This window comes from Oncorhynchus mykiss, chromosome 18, assembly GCF_057628025.1.
Source record: "Oncorhynchus mykiss isolate SJ-2025 chromosome 18, ASM5762802v1, whole genome shotgun sequence".
Classification (NCBI taxonomy): domain Eukaryota; kingdom Metazoa; phylum Chordata; class Actinopteri; order Salmoniformes; family Salmonidae; genus Oncorhynchus; species Oncorhynchus mykiss.
In genome coordinates, this window is record NC_143039.1 from 47315501 (window position 1) to 47329216 (window position 13716).

The following is a 13716-nucleotide window of genomic DNA, read 5'->3' on the forward strand; positions in this document are numbered from 1 at the left end:
CAATGACTGAAAGTCTATGGGTATCTGCTAGCATGCTAGCAGGCTAGCAGATACTAATAGGATATCCATAGACTTCCAGTCATTGTGCTAACGCTAGTTAGCAGTTGCGATAGGTGCACGCAGAGACATAAAAATGGTATCCATGAGTTCACCTGACTAGATAAAGAGCCTCATTGCCATAATGCCGAAGTATCCCTTTAAAAATTAAGGACATCTGGTCAGGCCTCAGTCAACCTGGCAGAGTGAGAATCACGCAGACTGTGAGTGACAGCATGACAATATGTGTACTTCAACTGGCAGTTTGACCGTGTAAAAAGGAATAGTGATAAAGTCTGTCAATCAGAGGGGGCTGCTGGGAGGAGCTATAGGATAACGGGCTCATTGTAATGGCTGGATTAGAATTCATGGAACGGAGTCAAACATGTGGTTTCAATATGTTTGATGGGTTTGATACCGTTCCATTCCAGCCATTACAAAGAGCCCGTCCTCCTATAGCTCGTCCCACCAGCCCCCTCCGCTGTGTATGACTTAGAAATGTACGCATAAATGTAAGTGCATGAGTGAGAATGTAGAACTGGATGTCATTACACTGTTATAGTATAACATATATAATACTATATCAGTATAAGTTATCATAGTCGAGAGTATACAGGTAACAGCACGTGGATAACTTAGCAGTAGGGAGAACAAACATACTTAGCTGACCGTATATGAGTAAATTACTGTAGCAGTATATGAGTGACAGCAGTAACAGTATGTGACAGTGTATGAGAAAACGATATGAGTAACAAGTATATGAGTGCTGGTAAATAATTAGAATACGAGTGACAGTAAGACTACACAATATATGAGTGTTTGAAGAAGATATGAGTTACAGTTTATGAAAGAGAGTGAGTATGAGTATGAGTGTTAGTCACAGTAATAGTGTATGAGTACAACCACATACAAGGATTCCGGTTCTCACCGACGGGCCAGGGTAGGGGCTGAGGTCACAGCCCTCCCTCCAGGACAGGTTGAGACTCCTGATGAACTCCAGGTAGAAGGGATGACTGCTGTTGAGCATGGAGAAACCTACGATGTTGGATTGGTCATCCACCACGTCGTCCAATCGCAGCAGGGGAAAGTCCTGATTGACAAAAGAGGGGGGGGGGGCACTCTGTAGGGTAGCACCATGGTGCTCTTGCAGCATGAACTGACACCCAATCAAAGGATCAGAGAATTAATCTAGTACTGAAAGCATAAGCTACAGCTATCTAGCACTGCAGTGCATAAAATGTGGTGAGCAGTTTACTCAAAAAGAGAGAAAGACAATAGTTGAACAGTTTTGAACAAATTAATTTCTTCAAAAATGGAGAAGCAAGTGAGAGAGATTGTCATTTTTTCACTTTCAGTTTCACTTACTTAGCTAGCAAATGCAGCTGGCTAGTTTAATTACTCAAACACCCGGCTCAAACAGAGGGATGCTATGTTAGCTAGCTGGCTATGACTATCCCACACAACACTGAAACTTTTCCAAGTCAAGGTAAGCTTTTGGTTTTATTAATATATTGCCTAACTGCTTACTGACTGTACAATGTAACGTTACTGCATGATTGTAGCGGGTTTACTAACGCATTTGTTCTATTAGCTATATTGACTAGGATGTTACTTTGGCAAATATGGGGACAATGATGTAGGCTGTGTGTAGCGGTTATGACATGGTTTGGAAAGGTTTTTTCGCCTGGTCACATACAGCTGATATGTTGTTCATTGAAGTCCACAAACAAAGGGAAAAGGTGAGAGGAGGAGAGTGCATAGAGGTGAGAAGGAATGCAACGTGGCTGCTATGAAAGTGAACTGTGTTGATGCGTGATCAGGGATGTGTATTCCTTCTGCCGATTCTGTTGTAAAACGTTTCTTAAACGGAAACAATGAAACGGGGATAAAAATGCCTGAATTTGTCGAATAGAAACTCTCATTTGCAACTGTTGGACTAATGATTACACCCTAGATAAACTAGATGCAGGCAAGAGTGTGCAAGGAGGTATTGAATGTGTCACTGTCCGTCCATGTGTCACTGTCTGTCATCGCAAAATTCTCTAGACCTGTGTGCACCTATGTTGTAAACTTTCATTCATGGGCTAGTTTGTAGAAACCTCATGATGGGTATAGGGAACATGTTTGTATCATGTAGTAGCCTAAACCTATTGATGTTACATTGAACTGGGTGAATGGAATATGAACGACAGTCATCCAACAAGCTGTAATAGAAATAAGGACATGCTTATAAACGGCACTGACCGCCACTGACAGTGAGGTATGAGATAGCAGCGTGGAACAGGGGTAGAAAGGGGTAGTAAGTAAGTACATCTTTCTTCTCTTTAAAATTATTTTGAAATACAGCCTATCTGAAATACGACTCTGGAAAAATTCATTGCAGTTGGACAGCGGTAGTAACAGTTTACCACAGCATCTCACAGTAGCTGAATACACTAAGGAGACCATGGTACAATACAGGGACAGCGTTTTGGTACCGGGAGGCAGGACACCAACGGTTCTAGTTCCAGACAGTAGAGCGGCGTGCCATTCAGCTATGAAAATGAAAAGGGTAATGATTTAGAGATTTCTGGTCCCTCTCCAGTGTTCAGGGAACTGCCGTTTCTCACTTGGGTGTGTGAGGCGTGCGCCCTTGTAAGTACCACAGCAAAAATACCCTGCACTGTAGACGGGACGGGATACGATGTAGAAAATATTACTAGCTATGTAAGTCACCTCGCACAAGGGCATGCGCCAGGCACAGAAATAATGATGACAAGCGGTGCACTCCCATCATGCATTTCAGATGAGATCTGCCGCGATAGCCGTCCACAGGCCGAGCAGAGAGGATTGTGGGTAGGGTACGGAGAGGGAGGGGAGGAGAATTTTGATTGGTATGCTCTTACCATTGTGGTGAGTATGTACTTGTAAAACGCTGATGTCATCCCCAGTTCTGATGCCTGAGGGGTGGAAAAGGAGAGAGGGGGGAGGGGGGGGCATTGTAACAGTGCTGATACACTGAATTGCACTGCACAGTGGGTGATGCAGTAACTTTATCATATGGCATTCAGGTAACAAGTTTGCTAGCTTTAGACATATGAGCAGGTGTTTGGCATGTAGAACTTTGACCGTTGAAAGCTAACAGCGCATATCTGCTATTTTTGACAGTTGATTACACGTGCATACACATAGCATACGTGAACACTACATCTAGCGTTTACATAGCTTACAGTACTGGTGCCACCAGTAGACTACAGAATAGAATAATACATCATTTCAAAGCATACATATATAATGTGCCTTCTGGCCACAATATTGAGTAGGATAAATGGTGCTATGTGCTATGAGAATGACATTGAGCTGGGCAAGGCGAACCTACATAAGGATCTGCTAATACATGAATATTTCAGATATAGCAGATTCATAAGCAGTGCTTAAGCATTTCTTGAATGTAATAAATTCTCATGTCAACGCCTTCAAGTAGATTAATTATATCATGGTGACATTGCTATGATACAATTATCAACTTGACATAAGCATTTATGGAATGCTTATGTGCTGCTTACAAATGTGTTATGTGTGAATTATACATGTGTTATGAAGTCCTTATGTAGCTCTAGGTAACCTTCAAATAATGTGCTACTTGATTCTTTGAAAGGTTTTAAACTGTATTATAAACTGGATAGTTCGAGCCCTGAATGCTGATTGGCTGACATCCGTGGTATATCAGACCGTATACCACGGGTATGACAAAACAGTTATTTGTACTGTTCTAATTAGATTGTTAACCAGTTTATAATAGCAATAAGGCACCTCTGAGGTTTGTGGTAATTGGCCAGTATACCACGGCTAAGGGCTGTATCCAGGCACACTGCATTGCGTCATGTTTGAACAGCCCTTAGCCGTGGTATATAGGCCATACTGTATACCACACCCTCTTGGACCTTATTGCTTAAATATATAATACTAGTATATTCCGTGACTTACAGTCATGCGTCCAAAAGTGACTTACAGTCATGCATGCATATATTTTACGTACGGGTGGTCCCGAGAATCAAACCCACGATGCTGGCATTGCAAGCGCCCTGCTCTTTCACCTGAGCTACAGAGGACCACACTGTTGTTAGTTGTCTTTGTGACTGTAGCCTGGTGAGGGTCCTGACCTTTCTGAGGATGAGGTAGGAGATGGAAGCATTGGCGTCGATGATGATAGTAGCCACTTTATCGTCTCTAATCTCCTTTAGCAGGGGGGTGGGGTCCAGGCTTTCGTCCAGCATCCTAACGGACAGTGTTTCCCGGGAGATCAGGAAGCGCCGCACCAGCTCCTCCAATCGCAGCAGGCCTAGGGGGTGGAGGCGGAGCACTTCAGAGGCTTGATGAAACACATACTTTGTGATACCTCAACCAAACATTACAGAGTATTATAGCACTGTATTGCTATTTCAAAATACATTTTGATTACTGCTACCGGAAAAACATTATATTTTGCTCTATTTCTCTGTCCCCCCCATCACTTTATATTATGCTGTGTAGTAGCGTTAAATCTACTTTGGCAACCAGAAGGTAACTGTACATGTCTAGCTGGTGCTGTTGACACATATTTTCACATTCTCTGTTACCAGTATGTTTAATCAGATATTTAGGTGAGGTGTGTAAACGAAGGTATCATTTGAGTTACAAGAAGGATTTCTGAACGTGTTAAATTGTTTAACTTTTTCCTGAAATGAATGAGGAGGACCATCCTCCTCTTCATCCCTGGACAGAAAGTACATGTCCACCTTTACTTCCGACCCCTTTTCATAACATTCAGTGACCAGTGAGTTACTCTATCCAGAAACGAGTCTATCACATGCCTGACCTTGATAATCTGCGCCTTGAACAGGGAACAGACAAACCAATACAGTGGCAATATAGCTGACTGGAAAATAAAGCAAGAAAAACCAAGGGAAGAGGAAAGAATAGACACCATTTTGCGAAAGAACATTACACAGAGCGCAGACTAGACCAGCCAAGTGGAAAATAGTGGGCTCCATAAAGAGGGAGGGTGGCGCGGACTGTTAAAAGATGCGTTCGGCACACCAAACCTTGGCCTAGACCTGAGCAGTCGAGTAGAGCAGCAGCTCATAAGTGGAAGGCATAAGCCACTATGGAGGGGAGCTGGGCTAATCCACCACCTGGACTGGCTGGGCGGCTGCACTCTGTGTGCAGGGGACACTGGAACGCAGGAGGAATGATGGGAGGGTGATAGAGGGGTTGTATGAATGGCTCCAGGCTACTGGAGTACTCTTGTACAGTTCAGGGTCTTTGTTGGAGTTGTATTATTTGAAGAGAGGAGCATCAGACCAATGCAAAATGATACGCACTACTGCTCTGCTGAAGCTTTGGGGGCATCGGCTGTACAAGTCTAAAGCGTCAAAACATACGCACAATACATGAACCTCAACAGATAGCTATGTGTAACAGTATAGCTTCCGTCCCTCTCCTCGCCCCTACCTGGGCTTGAACCAGGGACCCTCTGCACACATCAACAACTGACACTCAACGAAGCATCGTGACCCGTCTCGCCACAAAAGCCGCAGCCCTTGCTGAGCTACTACTTCAAGGTCTCAGAGCAAGTGAAGTCACCGATTGAAACGCTATTAGCGCGCATCACCGCTAACTAGCTAGCCATTTCACATCGGTTACATATGCACTACTTGAAGCTACTTGGACTACTTGAACCTGCTAAATAAAGGATTACATGGAGGCGGCAGGTAGCCTAGTGGTTAAGAGCATTGGGCCAGTAACCGAAAGGTCACTGGTTTGAATTCCCGAGCCGACTAGGTGAAAAATCTGTCGATGTGTCCTTAAGCAAGGCTCTTAACCCTAATTGCTCATGTTAGTCGCTCTGGATAAGAGCATCTGCTAAATGACTCAACTGTAAACATGCACCTTGAGGAAAACAGCAATGCAGGTCATCTCATTTGACAACGTATACAATGTATAATTTCTTATACACTTTCCACGCTCACAAAGGTGATACTGCAACAATAATCAAGATCTAGAAGCATGAGACAAATGCAGTATCAAACATCCTGCACTCACACTCAACCTTTGTTCAGATCAAACCGTAACCGTGGAGAGTTGATGTATGGAGGTAAAGGAAGTAGACTGTACACTCTTAGAAAAAAAGTGTTCCAAAAGGGTTCTTCAGGTGTCCCCCTAGGAGAACCCTTTTTGGTTCCAGGTAGAACCCTTTGTGGTTCCATGTAAAATATTCTGTGGAAAGGGTGGAACCAAAAAGGGTTCTTCAAAAGGTTCTCCCATGGGGACAGCCAAAGGACCATTTTAGGTTCAAGATAGCACCATTTTGTTTCCAGATAGAACACTTTTGGGTTCCATGTAGAACCCTTTCCACAAAATGTGTACGTAGGGAAATATTGTAGTACGGAATTCTACAAGTAGGGAACTATAGGAACATGCATGCAGTATCAGACAACCTGAGGCATATACACTCACATTCTGCCTTGGCGCATATGAGGCTGGCGGTGGGGTAGCTGAAAGAGCGGAGGATGGCCCCAATAGCCAGACTCAGGTCCTCGTTGCTGGGGTAGAGACTGACCGAGGCGAAGCGGAGGTATGGGAGTTTGGGCGTCTCCTCCGGGCCCACCTTCACATGAGGGATCTGAGACAGCAGGCAACATAAGGCGTTATAAATGCTCTTTTAGGCATCATGAATCAATCATGGGAAGTGTGCACAATTGTTTATGTGAGCATGTTATAAAGGATGGTCACGTATGATGATAATTGATTATTATTATCATACTTGTATATACTATAATAAGCAAAATGATTATTATCATACACAAAGAGTAAAGGAAGGGAGATGAAGGGGTTGGGTTTAAAGGCCCAGTGCAGTCAAAATGATATTTTCCTGTGTTTTGTATCATATTGTACAACTGCTGATGAAACTAACACTGTAAAAAGTGGGAAAACATTTGATCGGGGATATTTCCTGATAGTTGCTGGTTGAAAATACAATCTACACAAGACCTTCTAAATCAGCAGGTTTTGCATGCCTGGTGCCATCACCATAGAGTTTAAGACATCTGCCAATAACAGCTAGTTTTCAGATGACATATCTCTACCCCTGTCCCCCGTCACTCAGACCACTCCCAGACAGTCCTAGCAAAATTCTTGCTTGAGAACTATTACAGTAAGGTCATTATTTGATATTGAGATTTAAAAAGCATTCAAGCTTTTACCCTGGACATTATTATCATGCACTGTCCATCACATTGACATATTCAACCCAATTCAACCCAAGCAAAGCAAAAGCTGTTTATATACTGGTAGTTCATCCATAGACGGTAAACAGGCTCTATTTTTTCCACATTTGCATTTTCTTCCTATTGCGAGATTTTACACCCTTGTTTGACTTCATCTGGCTAAGGGCCAGGTCTGAATTGTTTCGCCCCTGGGATGAAATGCTGCTTGGCCCGTACTGAAATGAAATCTAATGTGAAAGTGCCTGAAGAGATTTCCATTGGTAGATGATTGACAGCATCCCATTGCAGATTTATGTGACGAGAGATCGTAATCTAACCACGGTTTAAGACTGATTCATTGTCATAGCTAGTGAAAGAAGGAGTATTAACCAGGTTAAATCTCTGCATGACCGAAGTGTGACCATGCAGGTTCGAACTGAATGAGCCACAGTTAACTCATTACAGAGTTCACTAAACTATGACCGAGAGAGAGAGGTCAGAGAGGACATTTCCTAGAGTGATGTGGGGCTGTGTCCCAACATGAACTGTTTCCATGTCTCCTCTCCCTAACATCAACTGACCTGAAAGGACTTAAAACATATGCCATTTAGCAGAGGCTTTTATCCAAAGCAAACACCATCATTAAGTTTGCTAACAACACAACAGTGGTAGTAGGCCTGATCACCGACAATTATGAGACAGCCAGGACAACAACCTCTCCCTCAATGTGATCAAGACAAAGGAGCTGATCATGGACTACAGGAAAAGGTGGGGCGAACAGGACCCCATTAACATCTACGGGGCTGTTGTGGAGCGGGTCGAGAGTTTCAAGTTCCTTGGTATCCTCATCACCAACGAACCATCATGGTTCAAACACACCAAGACAGTCATGAAGAGTGCACAACAAAACCTTTTCCCCCTCAGGAGACTGAAAAGATTTGGCATGGGTCCCCAGATCCTCAAAAAGTTCTACAGCTGCACCATCGAGATGGTTGCATCACCACCTGGTATGGCAACTGCTCGGCATCTGACCGTAAGGCGCTACAGAGGGTAGTGCGTAAGGCCCAGTACATCACTGGGGCCAAGATTCCTGCCACCCAGGACCTATATAATAGGGGGTGTCAGAGGAAAGCCCATAAAATTGTCAGAGACTCCAGTCACCCAAGTCATAGACTGTTGTCTCTGCTACCGCAAGGCGAGCGGTACCGGAGCACCAAGTCTAGGTCCAAAAGGCTCCTTAACAGCTTCTACCCCCATAATCTGCACTGTTGGTTAATGGATGTAAATAAGCATTTCACGGTAAGGTCTACACTTGTTGTATTTGGCTCATGTGACAAATAAAGTTTGATTTGAATTTGTAGCAGTGCTACATACAGTCACCAGCCAGTTTATTAGGTACACCAACCGTTCATGAAAATTGATTGCTCCCTCAGGCAGACAGGCATCCAGGCATTCAGTTACTGTTCAGTTGAATGTTAGAATGGGCAAAACGAGTGACCTAAGCGACTTTGAGCGTGGTATGATTGTCGGTGCCAGGCACGACAGTTCCAGTATCTCAGAGACTGCCACCGTCTTGGGCTTTTCACTCACGACAGTGTCTAGGGTTTACAGAGAATGGTGCGACAAACAAAAAACATCCAGTCAGCGGCAGTCCTGTGGACGAAAACAGCTTGTTGATGAGAGAGGTCGAAGGAGAATGGCAAGAATCGTGTAAGCTGACAGGTGGGCCATAAACAGATAAATAACAGCACAGTACAACATTGGTGTGAAGAACGGCATCTCGGAACCCACAACTTGTCGATCCTTGTCACAGATGGGCTATTGCAACATCCGAACACACCAAGTTCCACACCTTTCAGCTAAAAACAAGAAGAAGCGGCTCCAGTGGGCACGCAATCACAAACATTGCCTGGAACTTGACAGTGAGTTCAGTTTACTAGAGTGTCCTGGTCAGTCCCCAGACCTCAACCCAATAAAGCATAATGGGATGAGATGGAACGGGCTGTTAACAGCATGAATGTACCACCGTCCAATCTGCAGCAACTGTGTGATGCCATCGCGTCAGCATGGACCAACATCCCTGTGTAACGTTTCAGACACCTTGTAGAATACACCCAGAATAATTCAGGCTGTTCTGGAGGCAAAGGGTGGTCCGACCCGGTACTAGATGGGTGTACCTAATAATCTGAGAGTACACTTCCTTAGTAAGTAAATCCCAGCAGGATAGGTATAAACAAAATGTCCGAAACCTATCCAGTCCTTTCAATGATTGGTAATCATCCAGTAAGCAGACAAGTAGTGGAGTAGTGGTTTATGGGAGTTTGGGGATATAGTATGAGTAGCAGTGTGAATGTGGTTTAGAGGACATAGCTAGCTCACCTCCTTCTCTCCACAGATGTGACTGACAGTTGACCCTGAGGCAGGACTGGAGGCGGGGCCAATCACAGAGACCACCCCCTTTGGCAATATCTGACACACTGAGACAGAGGGGAGATAGAGAGGAGACAGCAGCGAGATGGGGGAGGGGAAGAAACGAGGGGACACAGACAGACAGACAGACAGACAGACAGACAGACAGACAGACAGACAGACAGACAGACAGACAGACAGACAGACAGGAGGGAGTGAGAAAGGGGGGAATTAGTAAGGAGAGAGAATTTACCAGCAAGACGGAAGAGTCAATGTCTTGGACGAGGTCCAGTTCTGTCTCTGTCCAGTTCTTGGATGATATATCAAGTTAAGAGTCAATGCTGGACACTTTTGATTAATTGTAGCCATAACGGTAATCTGAATCCACACTATGTCTATTGGAGATGAGTGTTATTATTCTGTTCAGAAAACCTGTGCGGCTCTCCCAGATCCGAGACAGATCAGCAATGTGTGTGTGTGTATCAGTGGAGGCTGTTGAGGGGAGGAAAGGGCACAATAATGGCTGGAACGGAGTAAATGGGATGGCATCAAACCATGTATTTGATACCATTCCACCAATTCCGCTCCAGCCATTACCACAAGCCCGTCCTCCCCAATTAAGGTGCCACCAACCTCCTGTGGTGTGTATGTGTGTGTGAGTGTGTTTGCACATGAATACTTGCAGATCACTCACTGTTTAAAGAGCAACTGTTAACACCCACTACCATATTGCCTCCCGTTGTGATGGTGGGAGTACAAAAGGCTATGAGGTGAAAAATAATGGATCTCGGACACACACACTTAGCTTACTCGGTCGATTCGTCCTTCTCCAAGACAATTACTTCTGTCAGCGGTACACTGTGAGTGTGTGAGTGTATGTCGGTTTAACTCATGTGATGAGTAACCTTGCCTGGGATCAGAAGACTTGCATTAGCTCCTCTGAGATAATGTCTTGTCTTTAGCTCAGAGGGCTAACAGTCTTGTGGCACTCAGGAGATATTGGTTTGAACCCATTCTGTCAAATTTGTATGCGTAAAGTGTCTATCCAGATATAGGTGACAATAAGTGGAACATTGGCATTAGCTCAGCGGGCTAATACATTCTTGCGGTACTCAGGATTCGACCTGGGTTTGAAACCCGTCGGTCACATTTGAATGAATAAAATGTCTATCCAGCTCAATTTAGAAAATAGGGGTTTGTACTGATCATGCTTACTGGTATCGGTGGTGTCGTACTGTGAGTCCTTCTGCAGCTCGAAGATGTCCACCTCCACCCGGGCTCTGGACTGGCCCTCAAAAATACTGTTAATGTTCTCCCTGGCCAGGGCCAGCGCTAGCCGCTCCCCTCGCCCACACACCGACTGGTCGTCCAAAATGGCCGCTGGGGGGATAAATAGAATGATAGAAAGACAGACGAGAAGATAAAGGAGCATGAAAAACCAGACCCGGGGGCAGATGGATTCAAATCCACTGTTGGGTTTTGTGATTCCTTTCAAAGTAAGTCTATCTGATCTATGTTCCAATGAGGCTGACCTTTTGACTAACATTCAACCCATCTGCAAAATGGATACATGGGGTGAGTCACAGAGAATCACACGGACTAGAGCCATTTTCAAGGAAAGGTTATTCAGGGGGAAAACTGGACAACCTGTCATCTGACATTTAGGACGATCACTGAATGATGATCACATCGGTGAAGTCAGCGAGATGTACATAACCAAATGAGTTCATAAATGATCCTATCATCCTTATGGTAACGGCCCTTGTTTACATTACAATTACTGAGGAATGAGGCATTCTCTGATCCAAGCCTTATCTTCCTGATCTTCAATTAGCCTACAGTATGCGTATCCATGGAGACATTGATAGAAAATTGTACTGTGAACTGTACTGTACTGCAACTTCCTGTGTTACCAGACACTCTTACTGACACTCTTACTGACAGTTGTGGCTGCTTCGCGTGATGTATTGTTGTCTCTACCTCCTTGCCCTTTATGCCGTTGTCTGTGCCCAATAATGTTTGTACCACGTTTTGTGCTGCTACCATGTTGTGCTGCTGCCGTGTTGTGTTGCTACCATGTTGTTGTCATGTTGTGTTGCTACCATACTGTGTTTTCATGTGTCACTACCATGCTATGTTGTTGTCTTAGGTCTCTCTTTATGTAGTGTTGTCGTGTCTCTCTTGTCGTGTGTTCTTTCCTATATTTTTATTACATTCTACATTTGTAATCCCATTTATGATATAGCCCATTTTGACTTTGTGGCTGTGGTAACTAGTAGAAATCCCACCCATTCTGACAGAGGAGAGTGCGGGAGCCTGGGTGAAAGAGAGCGGGGCCATGGTCAGCAACAGTAAGAGGAAGTAAATCGACAGCAGCAGCGCTGGCAGAGCCGGCATCTTCCACTACTCCTCATGGAGAACGGTCTTCTGGCTGCCTGGTCCACCACCTGCTGGATGGGAGGACTCATTATAACATAATATACAACTATATGACATAATATATGGCTGGAGCTAAGTGATATAATACACACCTGACTAGGGGAGAATCTCAGTTGCGTACTCCTCGCATCCTCTCTCCTCGCCTCCTTAAAATCCATTGGATGAACAAGCCAGAGGCCCCTCCCCTCTGACCTTCTACTCCAATGGGTCCTTGCTACTCGAAGGAGGTGAGGAGAGAGGACGTGTGGAGTACGTAATTGAGATGCTCCCCAGGACTTCATGTCTATATTTCAGAGGTAAGGAGGCAGCACACAGTGGCGCAGTGGTTAAGGGCGCTGTACTGCAGCGCCAGCTGTGCCATCAGAGTCCCTGGGTTCGCGCCCAGGCTCTGTCGTAACCGGCCGCGACCGGGAGGTCCGTGGGGTGACGCACAATTGGCCTAGCGTCGTCCGGGTTAGGGAGGGATTGGTCGGTAGGGATCTCTTTGTCTCATTGCGCACCAGCGACTCCTGTGGCGGGCCGGGCGCAGTGCGCGCTAGCCAAGGTTGCCAGGTGCACGGTGTAGCCTCCGGCACATTGGTGCGGCTGGCTTCCGGGTTGGATGCGCGCTGTGTTAAGAAGCAGTACGGCTGGTTGGGTTGTGTATCGGAGGATGCATGACATTCAACCTTCGTCTCTCCCGAGCCATTACGGGAGTTGTAGCAATGAGACAAGATAGTACTAATTGGATACCACGAAAAAGGGGTAAAATTACATTTTTAAAAAAAGGAGGCAGCACACACAGATAGGTCCCACTCACATAGAAACTCACATGGTTACCAGAATTAGTCACTCAAGGAAAACTTAAAGAGCACACAGCGAGCACAAAGAAATAGGGGAAGCCAGGAGAGAGAGAGAGAAATGGAGCGAGAGAAAAAAGGAGAGATAAAGGTGTAGAAAAATAGGATAATTAGTTGGGGAGGGATGGCAAAATGTGTAAAAAATCTTCAAAGTAGATTACAGCTACAGTAGTGAGATTTAGGGAGTGCCGGCATAACTGAACACAGGATGTAGCCACGGGGTAAAACAAATCTAATATCGTTCCATCACATCCCATAATTTCATCTGTACTCTGGACAGCGAGTTGTTTTGTCAACTGTCTGATTTGTTACCCCTGCCAAATTTGCTTATTTGTCCTGACAAGGACACGCCTTCCTGCGTGCATTTAAACTGGATTCCAAAAAGAATTTGAATTGAAAGAGTTGAGTAGGACAGGCTGACGAGGCAAGAGGCTGAGGAGTGCGAGAGAGTGAGATGAGCGGTAATAGATAAAGAAAGCGAATGGAGCTAATATTGGAGGAAGAGAGAGAGAGAGAGCACAAGAGACAGCTGCACTGAGTGACAGAAAATATAGTAGGAATAGACACGGTACAAATTGTAGGAGAAAATGAGAAATGGTGCCTGGTAGAAATAAATATTATAATGATCCTAATTAATTAGGATCTTCCGCTAGGCTATAAGTGGTGCCATGTAGTGAGCCTGCTGTTACAGTACACTGCTACAAAACATGGCACCTCTGGGTGCGTTAGCTTAAAGAGGCAATCTTTGATTGCCACATCCATTTTTT

The 13716-nt window shown here is 44.8% G+C and overlaps 1 protein-coding gene across 6 annotated transcripts in view; it reads right to left on the reverse strand.

The window, feature by feature from the left end:
• The window catches only part of LOC110496815 (glutamate receptor ionotropic, kainate 5), a 101704-nt gene that overhangs the window by 22418 nt on the left and 65570 nt on the right, over positions 1-13716 (reverse strand). For 2 of the 6 annotated variants that reach the window (XM_036952758.2, XM_036952756.2), the window contains exons 3-9: positions 11960-12121; positions 10887-11051; positions 9642-9739; positions 6514-6679; positions 4179-4357; positions 2922-2975; positions 965-1126 (exon numbers count right to left, since the gene is read on the reverse strand). In XM_036952758.2, coding sequence (XP_036808653.1) covers positions 965-1126; positions 2922-2975; positions 4179-4357; positions 6514-6679; positions 9642-9739; positions 10887-11051; positions 11960-12068 — 933 coding nt within the window. In that variant the 5' untranslated portion in view covers positions 12069-12121. Of the gene's footprint in view, positions 1-946; positions 1127-2921; positions 2976-4178; positions 4358-6513; positions 6680-9641; positions 9740-10886; positions 11052-11959; positions 12122-13716 lie in introns of all 6 variants that reach the window. The other 4 variants (XM_036952757.2, XM_036952752.2, XM_090208629.1 and 1 more) reach the window with 3 other exon arrangements.